Here is a 19605-nt window from a genome sequence, read left to right as displayed (position 1 = left end):
GAAAAAGGAGAATAGTACTGCTTCATCAGTACAATTATAGCTGGTCATCCGAGATTTTCATTTCTTTATCTAATGAGATGATAAAGACTATAGATGAACTTACTGAAAGATTCTGAGTTCAGATGATTATCTTTTTTTTTATTACAAAAATTGGCATTAAGCAAACAAAAAAATTTGGCTTTTTTCATTAGTTATGGATGCACCATACAGGAGGATCCTAACCTGGCCGTGTTAACCTTCAAATACTCTATTCTAATTTACAAATTACATGAAATCATACAACAATTCATCCTTATGAAATGATAAATAGCTCAAGAATAAAGGATCATGAAGCCTCCTAGAGTGCTAGCCCTACCAAAAAAACAAACCTTGATTTTCTACGCTTCTTAAGCTACAACAAAGTTGTTCAACTATCGAAGAATCCGGGGCCTGACTGCAGTAGTAGTTCCCTTCCAGCATCCTTTGCCATCTTGATCATATCATCCTCAGCATATGGACCCTTTCTAGAAGTTTCAAGTACTGAAATGCAACGGAAAATTGCAAGGAATTGCTCATATCGTTAATAAAGACACGTAAATAGAATTAAGCTTATTCATTTTCGGAGAGCTGTTGCATACCTCGGGTTCCATCAGGAGAAGCCACTAGCCCTTTGAAAATGCAATCACCATTCTCATCTCTAGAAGCATATCCAGCAATTGGTGTGCGGCATGACCCGTCCAAGGTTTCCAGGAAGGCCCTTTCACATACTACCGCAAGTCTTGTTTCCTCATGGTTCAATGAAGCTAGGTAATTAGCCTGCATATAGCAGTTAATAGATGATAAAATCAATAAACATTAAAAGGATGCTTTAACAACCCAAAGTGTCGGGATATTGTGGTAAAGTTGCTGCAATGAAAATGTTTTATAAGAGTCGAGCAAAATGTTCATGGCATTGCGAATTAGTAACTAGGCAGACTTTTTCTAATTCATTCACAAATCAATGCAACAATCTATTTTACATAATTCAGCGCAAGAAAAGATTGGCCGCATTCTGTTCTATCAGATATATATTGTTGCATCATAATAATATTGGACAGCATTGAGCCTATGCAGATAAATAATTGCTAACTTATGATTGCCAACAATGCTAAAATGTCTCATACACATGAACAGTATGAAACCGCGCCACCAACACTACATTTTCAGTTAATTGTATTTCTTGCACTATTAACATGGTTTTTAATGTCTATGCAGCGTAAGCAATCTTCATGTTTTCTCTACAAGTAACTTGATTGTACACATATGGACCCTTCACCAATTTTTATGTTTGAGGTCATTGTTGGATAAACAATCTAATCCCTGCAAGTTGCCAAGTAGAAAACAAGATATGGCTTACCATTTTATCGTCATTGGTTCGACAGGCAATTCCAATTGCCCCTTGGGCAACTGCTGGTAGCATGTCGTCAATTGAAAGAATTGAGGATACATTTTCTGTCATATTTAACCGTTTAAGTCCAGCTAATGCCAACAGTGTTGCCTGGACGACCCCCTCGTTGAGCTTTCTCAAACGAGTCTGAACGTTACCACGGAAGTTGTCTAGAACCTACATTATCAAAATAACCAAAGGCATATCATCAAAGGCAACATAAAGAATGTCACGAACCATGTACACCAGCAAATCATAGATTATGACAGCATAAACTCCACAGAACATGGTACTAGGAAAACAACAAGAAAATAAGTCCTAGTAGCATGACAACATTCAAAAATGCAACAGAAAATGCTTACACTAAGTGAAGGATATCTGTGCAGAATTTGCGACTTTCGTCTCAGCGAAGCAGTACCAATGACACTCCCAGCCGGAAGGTCAGCTAGTGACGATACATTCAATGAAATAAATGCATCTCTAACATCCTCTCGTGGAAGATTGCAAGGGAGAATTGTCTTCTCCGGCAAATATGTAGGAACATCTTTCATGGAATGGACAGCAATATCAATTTCGCTATTTAACAGCGCCTCATCAATTTCTTTAGTAAATAAGCCTTTACCACCAATGTCTGCTAGTGGTTGAGTCAATATTTTATCTCCTGTTGTCTTTATAATCACAATCTGAATAGCCCCTTCTTCAGCTAACTCTGAATGCTTTGCCATAAGTTTGTCTCGCGTCTCATGAGCCTGAGCAAGTGCTAGCGGGCTGTCACGCAAAGAGCAGCACATCAAGATCCAAAAGATCAGACAATAATCAAAATAGGAAAACAATATAGAAGCAACTTAGAGTTGTTTTAATTTTCATTTTTGTTACTTTTTACACTAGAAGGAAGCAAGTATAAAATAAGTCATCATAACTAGACATTCTTATACCATGATATTGTTTTGGTAACAAGGGCTCACAAGGATCACTACTGTCAAATTCCGGAATGTGGACCGCCCGCAGGCAAATCCGGGCTATAACGGCTAGCAACCCAGTCCCAACCACTCCATTTATTAGAAAGGGCATAGCCAGGGTTTGAACCCGCGACCATGGCGCCCAGAAGGCTAACACTTAGACAACTAGACCAATCCCGTGCGGGAGATATTCTAAAAGATTACTAGTAAGAATTCAAATTTTGGGTACAAACTAAAAACTAGGACAAATAGCATAAAAAGCAGACAACTTTATAGCATACATAAAAGCTAAGACTGACAATTTCAGAGATCTAAAGCAATGAAACTGAGATACACCCAATTGAAATGAAGCACAAAAAAACAATCTAAAGTACATTGTACCTTCCTCTGGTGCCAATTCGAATGAGAGCAACCTTAGTCTGCTGTTCAACAGCAAGAGAGGCTCTAGCTGTGAATCTGAAAGAGTGTTTGCTGAAGCAATTGGGATTTGGAGAAGATAACGGAGGAGCAGAGAAGCCGATGGCAGGGCAAGAGGGAGGAGACATTCTCATGAGAAGATGGGTTGAAGATAGAGCATCCATTGTTGGATTGTTTAAGTTAATTTGTGGGATTGAAAGGAAGAAATAGGTGAGAAATGGGTTAACTTTGAAGCGAATGGTTTGGTCGTGTGGGGCGCATCCCAGTGTGGATCGGCTGGATAGGATATTGGGATGGATAACTTTGGTTTTGTTATCCTGCACTTTGCTCTTCTTCTATTTCTTTATATTTCCAACTTTTCACTATTCTAAATTGTTTTAATAAAATAATGGTAAATGAACAAAGGATCAAAGCACCTCTCAACTTGCACGAAAGATGAAATACGTCCAAAATCATGAAACCGAATCAAAATAACTCACGCCTATAGCAAACCGGGTCAAATACACCCTTCACACATCCTCGCTCACACTCACACTGTGTGTAAAACCCACTCTCCTGATAAAAAAATTAAAATTGTCTTTGTTATTTTTAAATTTTTTAAAGTTAGTATTTAAATTTCAGAAAAAAATACGAATTTGTTTAAAGAAAATTCGGAGGAGAAGCCGCAGCTCCTCGCCTGAGGAGTTGATCCGCTCCTCGTTGAGGAGCAGACCCGATCCTTGTTGAGGAGCAAACCCGCTCCTCGGAAGAGAAGGAACAACTGCTCCTTCTACGAAATTTAATTCTTCGGTTGCTAATGTAGTACGATGGTTTCCGATGAGTGTGTGGTGGTTACTGGTCAGAATGGAATTGTTTCTGATGAATGGAGGGGTGATTTGATCCGGTTTTTGCATAGTTTAGGGGTGATTTCTCCACTTTCTTTGAATATTTTTGATCCATTTTTACAATTGTTGGTATTTCATCTGATATCTGTGATCAAGGCAAAGCGGATGATGAGTAAGGGCTGTCAGGGTTTCTTAGCTGTGGTTCAAGACGTGGATGCTGAAGTGGATAGTGTGAGCAGTGTTCCAATAGTGAATAAGTTCGCTGATGTTTTTCCAGAAGAGTTTTCTGGATTACCACCTGATCGGGATCTCGAGTTCTGTATTGATGATGTTCTTAGAACAACTCCTATTTCGATACCTCCGTATCGGATGGCTCCTGCTGAGCTGAAGAAGTTGAAGGAACAACTACAAGAGTTGCTGGACAGTGGTTTCATCAGATCGAGTACTTCTCAGTGGGGTGCTCTTGTTCTGTTTGTGAAGAAGAAAGACGGTTCCTTTCGATAATATATTGACTACAGACAGTTGAATAAGATAACTGTCAAGAAAAGATATCCTCTTCCTCGCATCGATGACTTGTTTGATCAATTGCAGGGTGCGAAGTGTTTTTCCAAGATTGACTTGAGATCCGGGTATCACCAACTTCGGATTCGGGACATCGATGTGCCTAATACTGCTTTCAAGACGCGTTATGGGCATTTCCAGTTTCTGGTCATGTCGTTTGGGTTGACTAACGCACCAGCAGCGTTTATGGACATGATGAACCAGGATTTCAATCCGTTTTTGGATCAGTTTGTTATCGTCTTCATTGATGACATCCTGATTTATTCTCGGAGTGAGGAGAAGCATGCTTATCACTTGAGGACTATACTACAGACTTTGTGTGAGCATCAATTGTATGCCAAGTTCTCAAAGTGTGAGTTTTGGTTGGATCAGGTTATCTTCTTAGGACACGTGGTGTTGAAGGATGTGATCAAGGTTTATCCTAAGAAGATTGAGGCAGTTATGGACTGGCAGAGACCGATGTCAGTTACCGAGATCAGGAGTTTTCTTGGGTTAGCTGGCTACTACCGTCGGTTCGTGCAGGATTTCTCTCGGATATCTTCACCTTTGACTAAGTTGACACAGAAGGGTGTGAAGGTTGAGTGGACCGACAAGTGTGAGGCGAGTTTCGAGAAGCTAAAGGAGATTCTGACTACAGCTCCTGTTTTGGCATTGCCTTCTTGCATTGAGGGTTTTACGGTGTATTGTGACGCTTCTCGGATTGGGTTAGGTTGCGTGTTGATGCAACATGGTCAGGTGATTGCCTATGCTTCTCGTCAGTTGAAGAAGCATGAGGTGAATTACCCTACTCGTGATTTAGAGTTAGCGGCTGTGGTCTTTGCTCTGAAGATTTGGAGGCACTACTTGTATAGCGCGACTTGTGAGATTGTCACATATCAAAATAGTCTGAAGTACATCTTTGATTAGCGAGAGTTGAATTTGAGACAGAGTAGGTGGTTGGAGTTACTGAAGGACTATGACTGTACCATTCAGTACCATCCGGGTAAGGCTAATATGGTAGCCGATGCGTTGAGTCGCAAGTCTTCAAGCAGTTTAACCCATGTTTCTGAGTCTGGGCGTAGGCCCATGGTCTGAAAGTGGCATGATTTGATAGTTTCAGGCTACGGTTTTCAGGTTTCTCAAGATGGTAGTTTGTTGGCACATCTGCAGGTGCAACCGGTTTTGATTGACGGGAATTCTGAATTTGTGATCGTGGACGGAGTTCTGAGGTTCGGATCTAGACTGTGCGTTCTAGATATGGATGGTTTGAGAGATCAGATTCTGGAGGAAGCGCATAGGTCAGCTTACATTGTTCATCCTGGAGGTACCAAGATGTACCATGACCTCAAGGGTATGTACTGGTGGAGCGGAATGAAGAATGATGTCGCTGAGTATGTTTCCAAGTGTCTGACTTGCCAGCAGGTGAAACTGGAACATCAGAGACCTTTTGGCTATTTGCAACCACTACTTATTCTAGAGTGGAAGTGGGAGCGGATTGCCATGGACTTTGTGGTTGGTTTACCATGTACTCGGCAGAGGTACGATTCCATTTTGGTGATAGTCGACCGTATGACTAAGTCGGCTCATTTCCTTCCGATCAAGGTTTCGTATCTTGCTTCGAAGTTGGCTCAATTGTATATCGACAGGATTGTGAGTTTGCATGGTGTACCAGTTTTGATTGTTTCAGACAGAGGTTACGTTTTCACTTCGAGGTTTTGGAAAGCGTTACAGGAATCTTGTTATTGTTTGTGCTAGTCCTATGTGTTGTTTAGTACTCCTTAGAGTTAGGGTTGATTTTTAATTATTATTTATACCTTGTCAAGACTCGTCGACCGTTCGTTCTTCGGAGACGAACCATGACTAGATTGCTTGCCAGGTTTCACATGGATTAGCAAGCAGTGAGTTTATATCTCTATTAACCGCTTTATTAAGTAAACTGTATATTTTGTATGTATATTATATAAACAGCTTTCGAACTGTTTTTCAATGTTATGGAATATATTTGGAACGGGCTACTACATGGGTTTCATTGGGACTGCGTCGCACCGGTAATGATCTTATGGTATTGAGGTAGATTATAGATACGTCTCGCCTTAGTGAAGGCGCCGGTGGAAGATTTATCTCCTGAGACTCACATATTTATTAAGTGACAGTCAGGGATCAGTTTTTGAGATACGTCTCAGCAACACAATAAATGGATTTAGAATTGTGGTTTAGGGTTTTGATGATTATCCATAATGAACAAATGTTTTATAAAGGTTTTTAAAGGTATTTCAACTTAATAAATGTAAAATGGTTATATAAACTCATCTTAATATATTTGACCTCGTTGTTATCCCAAATTTTCCAGGTCTATTTGGTTGATCTCTGTTTCTTCATTCTTCGGAGGTTCTTTTATTTTTTTGTATAAATGGTCAAACTGTTTTAAACTCTTAGACCGCAATATTATATAGATGTCTTATATTTTAGACTTATGTTATGATCTAGACTTATACTTTGTTAGATTGGTCCAACTATTTATCTACAGCTATTGGCATGTTTTTTTGTTTATGGTACTTACATTATTGCCATACTTTAGGAGATATTATTTTGAGACAAGTATTCTTTAGATAAATGTTGTCTTTTATGTACTATTAGACTAGGTTGAAGTTTCGGTTGCCCCTGAGCATGTTGTTTTATGCATGTACACTTTGTTTACGATATTTGAATGTTATCCGCAAGGCTTACGAGTTTTGGTACAACCATATCCATACCCTAGCGCCGGTCGCGATCCATGAAATTGGGTCGTGACAATCTTACCCATAAGTGAGTGGGATTGTCTATTCGGTATAAAAGACATTTCTTACCTAAGTTAGGGGGCGACTCCATTTGTTTTCAAAACTCACTAGATTCGAGGTCAGCCATAAGTTTTGAAAGAGCGCCCCCAACACCCACTTTGCTCACACAAATTTTATTCAATCAACTATTTCTCTAAGATATAAGACTTGCATATGTATAAAAAAATAATAAAACCCTAATCCTACATTGAAAATGAAACTCAAAACCAATAATGTTGAAAATATTAATAAAAATATTAAAATACAATTTTGAGGATCTAAATGGTCAAATTTGTCCTAAAAACAACTGACCTCATTAGTAAAGCTAAAAAATGTTGTTTATTAGCCCATTTTCAATCAAATTAAATATAAAAATTATCTAATTCGCACACTTTTATATTTAATCAGATTTATGAAAATTTCACTATTTAAATTCTCGATTGGTTTTCCATAAATTTCAAACCCACATCATAATACCCAATATCAATTTATGCAAATAAGGTGATAAATGCTTTTAAATCTTATTGATTCATTAATTTTTAGTTTGGGATTGTCTGCAATTACAAACAACGACAACATGATCCGATTTTAAAAATCACCTCTATAACATCATATAATTGTGCATATGCTAATAGAAAAGGTCAAGAATTGAACCAGGATCGACATGGGTGAAAATCGGGAAAAAAGAACAAGAGAAAGCATCATAGAAATTCGCATCTTTTTAGGAATGCGCTAAAACGTTTGCAATCTTTTCGGCTCAATTCATATTTTTGTTGGTTCCGAATCTATTTCAAAAAAAATTTAGGTAAACTCAGTCTACCACGTCATTTATGATGGACCGAGTCTATCTAAATTTTTTTCCTATTTTTCATAAAAAAAAAAATTAGGACAACCAAATATGGTCAATTAAGGTATAATAGAATAGTCTTTATTTCTAAAATACTTTTTAAATGATAAAAAACATAAAAAAAACTATGTTCAATTAATAATTGCTTACATATAGTTTATTCTAATTGATGTGGCATCATTTTATATATTTTTAAAAAATACATGGTCAAAATTAAAAACAAATTCATCAATTATATTATTATCACATGAGATACATTAAATAATATTATTTACTTAAATAACCCAAGCATTAAATAATTATTTTAATAAGGCATTCTAATCCTTTGAATAGGTCATAAAATTTTGGGGAAATACGAACACAAACATAGTGCAAACATAGCTTAAAACAACTAGTTTATTTTATAAAATTGCCAAGTGGCTTATTACCTTCCACTAAGTATATTTATGTGCTTCCTAAAATAACGGCAAATTTATGCATGATTGAGAAGAGAACAATTTGGGAGCTCCGGAAACTTTTCTTTCCTCTTCATTTTTTGTTTTGAGTCTTTTGCTTGCAATCTCTTAGCTATACTACACCATTTTCAATGTTATGAACAATTCCATAATTTCTATATTCAATACAATTCATACAAAAATTATATGAAAATACCAACAAAATTATTCATTCCTTGAAGGTTTTTGGCTACAAGGTGAGACTTTTTTCTTTTAATTACAGCTTTTTTTTTCATATCTCAATAAAATATGTTTATAATGTGTTTATCAAAGATTAAACAGAATGATGATGTGTGCATTTGAATCTTAATTTTTTTTCCTCTTTTTTCTTTTTAGTTGTTCATCATTTTATCATTTATCAATTTCTAATTTACATGCACCCAGATGGTGAAATGAAAATACAACATGATGTTGTATGCAATAATTATATATATGAAATAATAGAGCTAGAAGGGCAGAGGAGGATTACCATTGGATAACCCTTCAATCTAAAAATTTAAATTATTAGATGAGATTCCTACACTAATTTTTTTAATTTGAATATATTTCATATAGAAATGTATTATGATTGAAATAGACTCATTCTACCACGTCATCCGTGGACTAACCTATCATATTATGACATGTCATTAAAATAATGGCACTATTGTAATTTTGTTTATTATTTATTTACACTTTTAAATAGTAATTTACGATATTGCCATTATTTTAATGACGTGTCATAATGTGATAGGTTTAGTCTATGGATGACGTAGTGGACTGAGTCTACCTAAGAATTTCTCTGAAATGTAAATAAATATATATATGTTTGCTCTAGCTCGTGCTGAATATTTAATCTATCAGATGAGACTTTAATGATAATTTTATTACCTTCGACAATTATAATCTTTTTTAGCTATAAAACTTGATCTTTAAAATATATTTTTTAAATCATCAATAAAATCTATAATTTAATTATTCAAAATTTATCATTTTTACATACATTAATGAGCTTTATATAGGTAGTTTATGCACTATCTAGAACAATTGATAACTATAATAATTACTCTAATAAGTTTCAATTAGCTAGCCATAAAATATATATATCCGATGGTTTGATGTATGTAGGTGATTGAAATATCAAGCGAAAGAAAAACTGTTTGATTTGATATGATGGCTCCAAGCAAATTCAGAAGAGCCATTGGGGCAGTAAAGGACCACACAAGCATAGGGTTAGCCAAAGTTGGCAGCAGCAACTCATTATCTGATCTTGATGTCGCCATTGTTAAGGCAACTCGACACGAAGAACATCCCGCAGAAGAACGATACGTTCGAGAAATACTAAGCCTAACCTCGTATTCACGCGCATACATCAGCGCCTGTGTCAACACCCTTTCGAGGCGCCTCAACAAGACTCGGAACTGGACTGTGGCGTTAAAGACGCTTATACTTATCCAACGGTTGCTTGGTGAGGGAGATCCCGCGTATGAGCAAGAGATTTTCTTCGCGACGAGGAGAGGCACGCGATTGCTTAACATGTCGGATTTTTGTGATGGTTCGCGATCGAATTCATGGGATTATTCGGCATTTGTTCGGACTTTTGCATTGTACCTTGATGAAAGGCTGGAGTATAGGATGCAAGGACGTAGAGGGAGAAGAAGTGCATTTGGAATTGAGGAAGACGAAGAAGAGGCCACGTCATCCACGTATGTGAGGTCTACTCCTATTCGCGAGATGAAGACGGACCATGTTTTCTCCAGGATTCAACATTTACAGCAGCTTCTTGAGCGTTTCTTGGCTTGTCGTCCTACAGGTTTTTTTTACTTCTATTTTCTATTTTTGGTTCATTTGCTTGTTATTAAATCTATATTAATGAAATTATTCAAGAATTTAAATATTTTAGGCGTTTAAGTTAGCTGTATCTTACACTCTATGTAAGTTTGCCGGATTAAAATAATTTACGGTTACCAAACTATACACTTTTAATAAAACGGTTACCAACGTTTCATTTGTAATATTTTAGTAACCCGATAAGTATTTTTTAGAAATGGAAAGTTACCGGAAACTTTTCAAGTCATCTTACACATTAGTACTAAACAACTAACAATTATTAACCAAAAGGCAAGTTATATGTACATACTTTAATTTAAATGAACGGATAATCTTACGTTTGCAAAAAAATATCAGCTGGATTACCAAAATGTGTTGGTAACGATTTGTTAAAAGTATATAATTCAGCAACCGCACATTTTTTTAACCCTAAGTCTGCCCATTATACAATTATTGTTAGAACAGTATATATATATTTTTTTAAAGTTTTATAATCTAACTACATTCAATTTACTTTTGATCACAATTATGTGGAACAGGTGCAGCAAAGAATAATAGAGTTGTGATTGTTGCTCTATACCCAATCGTGAAAGAAAGTTACCAATTATATTACGACGTAACAGAGATCTTGGGCATCTTAATTGACCGATTCATGGAGCTAGAGATTCCCGACTCGATCAAAGTTTACGACATCTTCTGTCGAATCTCCAAACAATTTGAAGAACTCGACAATTTCTATACATGGTGCAAGACTATTGGCATTGGACGATCTTCGGAGTATCCAGAAGTCGAAAAAATTACGCATAAAAAGCTCGATCTCATGGATGATTTTATCAAAGATAAATCCGCACTGGCTCAAACCAAAAAATCTCTAACATTTGAACAGAAGATGAAAGAATTATCTAAGAAACCAGCAGAAGAAAATGAAGTTGACATGACCGAAATGAAGGCATTGCCGCCTCCCGAGGGTTTTCTTGCGGAAGAAGTAACACAGGATCCTGATGTAAAAGTTGATAAGCAAGATGAAGAACAAATACTCACTACTGTTACTCCAAAAGAGGTCGATTTGTTGAACTTAAGTGAAGGCGCAGTGTCGATTGTAGATCACGAAAACCAATTCGCTTTAGCTTTATTTGATGGAGGAGGCGGAGGAGGAGATCCAGGAACTGACACACCGCCGCCATGGGAGGCGTTCGGTGATGATACCAAGGACTGGGAGACAGCTTTAGTTCAGTCCGCGAGTCATTTGGCGAATCAAAAGGCGACACTTGGGGGTGGTTTGGATATGATGTTGCTTGATGGCATGTATCAACAAGGGGTAACAAATGCAGTTGTGGGTTATACAGGTAATATTAATAAAATTTAATGAGCTAAAATATATTAATATATTCAGATTAATCTAATAAAATTGATTAACACATTTTGCCAAAACGGATCATATATATGGCAGGAAGTGATAGTAGTGTTGCTCATGGATCATCCGCCGGAAAGCAGGCAATGCTAGCATTGCCCGCTCCACCGACGGAAGACGGCGGTGGTAGTAATAACAATAATGCAGACCCATTTGCAGCTTCGCTTGTCGTTGCTCCGCCGCCGTATGTGCAAATATCGGACATGGAGAAGAAGCAAAAGCTATTGGTAGAAGAGCAACTTATGTGGCAGCAATATGCTAGGGACGGTATGCAAGGACAAGTTGGTATGGTTAAACTGCAACCCAATTCATTTAATATGGGAAGTTATACTAATGGATGAATTTATCTATATATATATGGTAATGTAAGACCTTCCTATTTCATACTACGAAGCTCAATTTTGTAATTATTAAACTTAGAATTCACACTTACTTTAGTTTACGTCAAACAAACAAATGTACGTACCCAGATCATGCATTATTATTTAAATCAGTTGTATATCACTGAATTTTGAATATGATCTTTTTGTTTCGAGGTAAATATTCTTTGTATTAACCAGATGAAACTGAATACAAAAGATCCCGAATAAAATCTGGAATATTCTTTATATTGACACCGCTACCTACAAATAATATAAAAAAACAACCGCTACCTACAGCTCGTTGACAGCTCATCTATCCACACTTAGCATGTGTGTTTTAAAACTAACCAATAACTTAACGCCACATAAGCACATCTAAATTTAGATAACGAAGCTATATCTCTTGCAAGTCCTAACGTTTAACGAAAGTTTTTGTTATATTTGAACATTTAAATCGTCTCAATAATGTCCAAACATGTAATATAACATTTAAAAAATGTCCAATCCCCAACTGGAGCGTACTTGTGTTGATGTGCCGCTTAAGTGACGTGTCGGTGTGTGCCGCGTCGATAAAAACTAAAACCTTAAAAAGCCAAACGTTTAACGAACGTTCACATTATGCCCAAATGTTTAAATTATCTCATAATGTTCAAAAGTATATTTTGTCGAGGCACGCACTGACACGCCACCTAAGCGACAAATCAACAATTTTGAGGGTTGGACAATTTAAAACGTTATAATATGTTTTTGGATATTATCGAGACGATTTAAACGTTTGGACATAATATGGACTTTTGCTTAATGTTTGACTTTTTCTAGTCTTTAGTCCTAAAACTATTGAACTATAGATAAATTAGGGTTAAATATTTTTAAGGTCACCTGACTATAGTGTTTTTACAAAACGGTTACCGAATTATAGAAAGTTATAAAATAGTTACCAAACTATCGATATTTTATAAACCAGTTACCGAACTATAAAAAATTACAAAACGGTTATTTTTTCACAAATGGGGTTACCATCTTGATGACATGTACAAGGAAAGTATGTTTAGTAAGATAACCTTTCTTGTAAAAACAACAACAATTTTGTAACCATTTTATAAAAAAATCATAGTTCGGTAACTATTTTAAAATTTATTATAGTTCCATAACCATTTTATAAAAATATTATAGTTTGGTAATCATTTTGTATCTTTTTATAAGTCGACGTGTTTTAAAGAATGAGAAGAAATTGTGATATTCTCATTAAGCTCGAAAACAATGGCGGAACTAAAATTTTATATAGGAGGAAACAATTATTTATTTAATGGAATGATTTGTCATTCAGTTTTTTGCACCAAACAATATATTATTAAATTATTAGACTGTAGATATATCATTTGATTTTTGTTAAATAAAACAACCATTAAATTTTGTTAATTGTTTTAAAAAATTATTAACGATATTAACTTTGTTTACAATTAATTTTTATATTATAAAAATATTTAATAGATATTAATAATATATTAACATATCTAATAGAAATTCATAATTTATTTAAACTTTGTATGACAAAAAAATGAGTGAAATGATTTGTTTATAATAATTAAGGCCTAATAACCAAAAAACAATCTTAATCTTTTAATCCTTTTTCAGTTTCACCTCGACGTTGCAATTTTGTTCAATTCATCCAAATTCGCATTTTTAGTTTCTATTCCACCCTAAAAAAACTAAATTAACCCTTTTCACTTGAAAACATACCAATTTGATCCTTTATTTTTTGTATAGTTTTTAAAACAACACTTAATGAAATAAAAAGAAGGCCAATTAACCACAGAAGGCCAAAAAAATTTGGTACAAAGTAGACATGTGAGATTTTGTCCTATTTCATCAGTGAGATTTTATCTTATTCCATCAATTACCATATCCTACTATTATTATAACCTCATCACACTATTATCATAATTTTATCTATCTATTATCATAATTGTATCCTACTATTATCATAATCTAATCATATTATTACCATAACCGTATAATGCAAATCGAGTTTTACATACTTTACCATAACCTTATCATATAAAAATATTATATATGATAATATTACGATACCAATATGATAATATTATGATACTGATATGATGTTTTCTGTAGAAAATCGTTTTTTCTATAAATTTTTAAATTTGAAACTGAAAAAATTTAAGAGCAATATTTTATATTTGAAAATAATTGATGGAGTCTGCCTTCTGAACCGGTGAGTGAACCTGCAAAACAGGGTAGAAGCTAACCGGACGGTGGTTGTCCGATTAACTCTCCGATGCTAAAGTCAGTTTAGAGCTTTGAGCAGCGTTTTTAGTATATGAATGTAATTGTCATTCTAGGCATACCTCGTGCTCCTTTTATAGTAGTCGAATATACCTAGTAGAGTTGTATTAGGCAGGTGAATCCTACTTTGTAGGGATTCGGCCGTATCGCAGGGATTCTCCTGATTTGTCGAGATCTACCTTAATCTGATAAGAGTCCTATTTAGGAACGTCTTCCTAAATAGTCTTATCTTCCTAAAGTAGAGCTTATCCTTCCATATGTAGTGTTTGTGTCCAAATAGGACAAGATTTCCATATTTAGTCGTTTACCCGAATCCCGGACTCGAAGCGCTTTCGGCGGATCACGCGGGATTCGGTCTTTATTAGCGTGTTACCGAATCTTAGAGATTCGGCATCTCCTTCGTATCTTTCGGTCTTTAGGGGGAGTCCGGTGTCGCCTGAGAGTGGATCTCCTACAACTCGGCTCCATTATACTTACAGTAGGATTCGGTATCCATCATTAGCCCCCCCGCAAGTGAGCTGAAGTAGTTTGGCATTTATGCCTTAGTGGATTTTAGCTCTTTTGGAGCTGAGTTCTTTTATACGGGCGAGTCGTTTTGTATTCCGGGCGAGTCGTTTCATATGTTTGTGGGTGACGTTTCTTCTTTAGTAAGATTCTGTGTTGCCACGTGTCGGCATTTAATGATTAAACGGTTTATGATTCAAAAGCGTTTTGTATTTAATCTCTTCGCATTTCTTCTTTTCCCTCTTACTTTGCTTTTCGAATTTACTCTCATTTCTTGTAGCTATTTCCTTTTCGTTCTTCGTTTGATTATCTGATTCTTCGTGACTTGTTTTCTCCAGATTTTTCAGGTATGTTTTCTTTCGTCGTTTGGATGTTAATATGGCTTTCTTCTTTGTATATTCTCCATGCTTTATATTCTGGAAATTTCTTCTGTACTTGTTGTTCTTTGATGTGTTCTTCAACGTGTTCTTCAATATATTTTTTGTTTGATCCTTATTTTGTGTTTATGTTTGTGATTCCCTGTTCTAGGATGCCTCTTAGTCGAGTGGAAGATGCTTGCGCTGCTATGGCTTTTACCCGATCGAAGCTTCGTAGGGATGAAGTCTTAGATATCTATTTTAAGTATAGTTTTCCTTTTGATTATAGGGTAATATTACCCGGTGCCGATATGGCTGCGTCTGATTCTCCCGGATCTTCTTGTAGGGCGGTTCTTTTTGAAGAGCAATTTGCTGCTGGTCTTAGGTTTCCTTTGGATCCATTTTTAGTAGAAGTGTGTAGGGATTTAAAGGTTGCTCTAGGGCAACTTTACCCTGGTACGATTAGAGTAGTGCTCGCCTTTTCGGAGGCATGTAGGCTCCGGGGCTGTGCCCCTTCTCTCAAAGTGTTATATCATTTTGTAGACTTTAGGAAGTGTGATGGCTGCTTCGTTTTCGCCCTTGGTAGAGAAGGGCGATCTCGTATTTATCTTCCTTGCCTAACCAGTCGCTGGCGAAGGCGTTTCTTTATTGTCTATCATAAATTTGCTTTTCTTCATTTTTCGGATGGTTTTTCTTCTCATCCAGTTCGGAGCTGTTCTTCTCCTTTAAGTTTATCCGAGTCAAAACTTGCTTTTGACATATCTTCCTGTAGTATTGTGTCGCGTCCCATTTTAGATGTCTTGGTTAATAGTCATCTTCGGAGTCGATGGTTTCCTTTGGAGGATCCTCCTCGAGGCTTGGCGGATCTTTGCTACTCTTTTGTTCAAGGTATATTAATTTGCTTAAGTTCTTTTTAATGTTTCTTTTGTAGGATGTCTTCTTCTTCTGACGATTTCCTTTCCGGATTTCAAGTAGATTTGGACGTTCCGATGGGTGGTCCTGACGTTCCTATCGCCAACGTTATTCCTGGCGACATTGTCGTGGATGGAGCTCCTGTTGATATCCCCCTAGCTCCCGCCGAGGTAGCGTTGCCTGAGGTTATTGTTATAAATGATGATGATGGTGATGACTCGGCTGTTCCAGTCGGTGACGAGGCGATTCCGTCACTACTTCCCCCTCTAGCATCATCTATCGTTTCGGGGGGAGTTGGGGGTGTGGCCTCAGAGGGGCCTGTTGTTGCTGATTCGGGAGAGATTTCTCTAGGTCGAGACCCGGATTCTCCGTCTAGAAAAAGACGTCGAGTTGGCGATGATTCTCCAACGAGGGAGAGTTTTCCTGGAAGCTCTTCTTCTGCTCCAGACTTGGTTCAATGGGTCGAAGGTCAGGATCCTGCCAGTTTGCTGAATCCGAGAGTGCTAGCGGAATATATCCGGACTTTGGCGATTCCTGATGATGTCACGTGGTTCTGTGGTAGGCCGGGTCAGGAGCTTTCCGATCTGGCTTGTCAGATGGTAGCGAAATTGAATTTTTATTGATAAAAAGATGGCATACAAAGCATTAAAGATAGATTTGACGCCATCTGGTAAGACGGAGAGTCGTTACCGATGATGGGTCGTTTTTCATTCCTATTCTTCCTTCTTTTCGGTCTTGTTTTCTTGGAGATCCACCACTGACTCATCATAGCACTTCTTGGCTATTCCTTGGTCTCCTCTCAGCGTCACTACTCCCTTTTCAGTCGGTACCTTCATTGCCAGTGCTCTGATGCTGGTTACCGCTGCCGAGTCATGGAGGAAAGGTCTTCCTAGGATGGCATTATATGTCAATTCCATGTCCACTATGTTAAATAGTGACATGATTTTCTTGTTCATTCCTCTTTCTGGGCCGATTATTACTTCCAAGGTGACTGCTCCCAGCGGGGTGATGGAGGGTCCACCGAGTCCTGATAGCGGAATTGGGACTCGGCGTAGCCTTGACGCTGTTCCTCCCAACATTTTGTATGCTGCGTTTGTCATGAGGTTTACTGCACTTCCTTCGTCGATAAGGATCCGCTCCATGTTCCAATTTTCAATGATAGTAGTCACTACCAAAGCATCGTTGTGAGGTGCTTTGACGTGTTCATAGTCTTCTACATCGAAGATCACTGGCGGCATGTGAGTTTCTCGTATGTTCATTACTTCCTTCCTCTGCTTCCTCCTGATCGTGGAGCTACTATGCCCTCCACCATTAATCATGTGTATGGTTCCCAGAATTTTGGATGGGCGCTCGTCTTCCTTTTCTTTCGGCTTGTCTTCTCTGTTTCTTTTTTCTCCCTTGTCATTGCTCTTCTCTTTTCGGGCCACAAATTTCCTCAGCTCGCCTGTGTCGATCATTCTTTCGATCTCGACCTTTAAGTCTCTGCAGCTATCCGTTTCGTGTCCGTAATCGTCGTGAAATTTGCAGTACTTTCTGGTGTCTCTTGCTTCTGCTTTCATTTTTGGTGGCCATACCACGTTTTTGATGTTTTCTTTGATCCACATGAGGACATTAGTTCGGCTGGTGTTTAATGGAGTGAAGTTATTCTCATCATCTCTGGGATCGTATCTCGATTCATATCTTGTCTGGGGGGCGAATCGTCTGCTCTCTTCGGGTCTTCCTCTCCTGTCATCAGGTTTGGACTTGGTTTTTTCTCTGGATCTCTCTTTTGATTCTTTTCCTTTTGCTTCCTTTCCGCGAATCGCCCTTCGCCCTTCGTCTAACTCGAAGTATTTCTGAGCTATGCCCATTAAGTTCGAGAAAGTTGTGGGTTTATTGACTAGCAGCTTGTCCACCAGCTTTCCGAATCGCGTCCCGTCTCGCAATGCTTCTGTCGCCATGTCGACGTTCAGGTTGTCTATCTTCATAGCTTGCTTGTTGAATCGTTCGATGTAGCTTCGCAGGGTTTCTCCTTCTTCTTGGATACAGGCTCTTAGGATACTGGTAGTGGTTTTAGCTGGGATGTTTGTGAGATATCTGTTGAGGAATTCTGTTGAAAGCGAAGCGAAGCTTTTGATCGAGCCTGGTTTTAATTTGTTATACCATCTCTGGGCTGTGCCCGTGAGCGTGGTAGGGAAAACCCTGCAGAGGATGGCGTCTGATACGCTGAGTAGCCCCATGGTCGCTGTGAACCTAGAGGTATGGTCTCGGGGGTCTCCTTCCCCATTGAAAATTGGCAAGGTCGGCAGCTTCATGCTGTGCGGGATGGTTTCCTCCATGATCTCGGGCGAGAGGGGTGATCCTTTCAACCTGAGGTCCTCTATGTCCAATTCTTCAGATTTTAGTTTTTTGAGCGCTTTGGCGATCTTCTCTTCTAAATCTTCTTCCACCACATATGTGGCTTTGCTTTTTTGGGGTGTCTCTGACGATTCGCCCTCTCCTTCTTGGTGTTTTTTCTTATTTTGTTCTTTCCCTGCATCTCTTTCTTGTCGCTTACTCCTTGGTGGGGCGTCTTCTTTTTCCTTCTCCCTTCGTTCGTCTCTTTTCGTATTCAGACCGCTTCGGGCGTCCTCCTGGTTGTGCTCATTTCTGGGTGCCTCCGGTGATTCCTCGTTAGATTTTTCTCTGTCAGGACTTTCCTCGTCGCTGGTTTTATTTTCTCGCTGGTTTCTTGCTTCGTTCCTTTCTTCGTTTCCTCTGGTCCGAGGTTCCTTGCTTTTGTTGTTTTCTGCCCTTGTCTCTCGTCGGCCTGGGTTTGCATTTTCTGTTCTTTCTCTTCTTCTGGGAGCTGTAGGGCTGAAGTTTTCCCTTAGCATTTTCATAGTTTCTTCGTGCCTGTCGTTTGTTCTTTTGGCCTCATTAGCCAATCTGTCAAGATTTGCCTGTACAGATTCTAGTATCTTTTTCAGCATTTCGCTGTGTGGATCTTGTGCCGCTGCATTTGGTGCTTGTTCTTCAGTGCTTAGGTTGAAAGCAATTGGGATGCTTCCTCTTATTGGATTAGTTTGGTACTGGGGTGTTGAGAAAGAGAGCCCTCCGGTGTTGCTTTTTTCCCCGGAGTTGAGAAGCCCGTCTTCCGTCACGTTGATTATCTCCGGAGTGCTTTTTGGGTCCATTGGTTGTTTGTCTTTCAGGTTTACTCTTTCAGAAGTCATCTTCTTCAATGAGATTTGTTTTTGAGTTCAGAAAAGCTCCTTCTTTTGAAGTTTAGTTAAGCTGTTCCCACAGACGGCGCCAATTGATGGAGTCTGCCTTCTGAACCGGTGAGTGAACCTGCAAAACAGGGTAGAAGCTAACCGGACGGTGGTTGTCCGATTAACTCTCCGATGCTAAAGTCAGTTTAGAGCTTTGAGCAGCGTTTTTAGTATATGAATGTAATTGTCATTCTAGGCATACCTCGTGCTCCTTTTATAGTAGTCGAATATACCTAGTAGAGTTGTATTAGGCAGGTGAATCCTACTTTGTAGGGATTCGGCCGTATCGCAGGGATTCTCCTGATTTGTCGAGATCTACCTTAATCTGATAAGAGTCCTATTTAGGAACGTCTTCCTAAATAGTCTTATCTTCCTAAAGTAGAGCTTATCCTTCCATATGTAGTGTTTGTGT

At 38.0% G+C, this 19605-nt stretch overlaps 2 protein-coding genes across 2 annotated transcripts; one reads left to right on the top strand and one right to left on the bottom strand.

Moving 5' to 3' along the window:
• Positions 1-156: 156 nt before the first annotated feature.
• Positions 157-3129, bottom strand: LOC126681081 (porphobilinogen deaminase, chloroplastic). The gene is made up of 5 exons (XM_050376461.2): positions 2746-3129; positions 1768-2173; positions 1376-1582; positions 618-795; positions 157-519 (listed from the first exon to the last, which is right to left on the bottom strand). Exons 1-5 carry the CDS (start codon positions 2943-2945, stop codon positions 407-409), a joined length of 1104 nt encoding a protein of 367 aa, XP_050232418.1. The 5' UTR covers positions 2946-3129; the 3' UTR covers positions 157-406.
• A 5177-nt stretch (positions 3130-8306) lies between these two features.
• On the top strand, positions 8307-12055 carry LOC126680463 (putative clathrin assembly protein At1g03050). Its single transcript, XM_050375591.2, has 4 exons — positions 8307-8499; positions 9410-10094; positions 10651-11457; positions 11562-12055. Exons 2-4 carry the CDS (start codon positions 9452-9454, stop codon positions 11861-11863), a joined length of 1752 nt encoding a protein of 583 aa, XP_050231548.1. The 5' UTR covers positions 8307-8499; positions 9410-9451; the 3' UTR covers positions 11864-12055.
• Positions 12056-19605: the final 7550 nt, after the last annotated feature.

Source organism: Mercurialis annua, linkage group LG5 (genome assembly GCF_937616625.2).
Source record: "Mercurialis annua linkage group LG5, ddMerAnnu1.2, whole genome shotgun sequence".
Taxonomy (NCBI): Eukaryota; Viridiplantae; Streptophyta; class Magnoliopsida; order Malpighiales; family Euphorbiaceae; genus Mercurialis; species Mercurialis annua.
The sequence above is the reverse complement of the archived record's forward strand: the minus strand, read 5'-3'. Positions and strand labels throughout refer to the sequence as shown.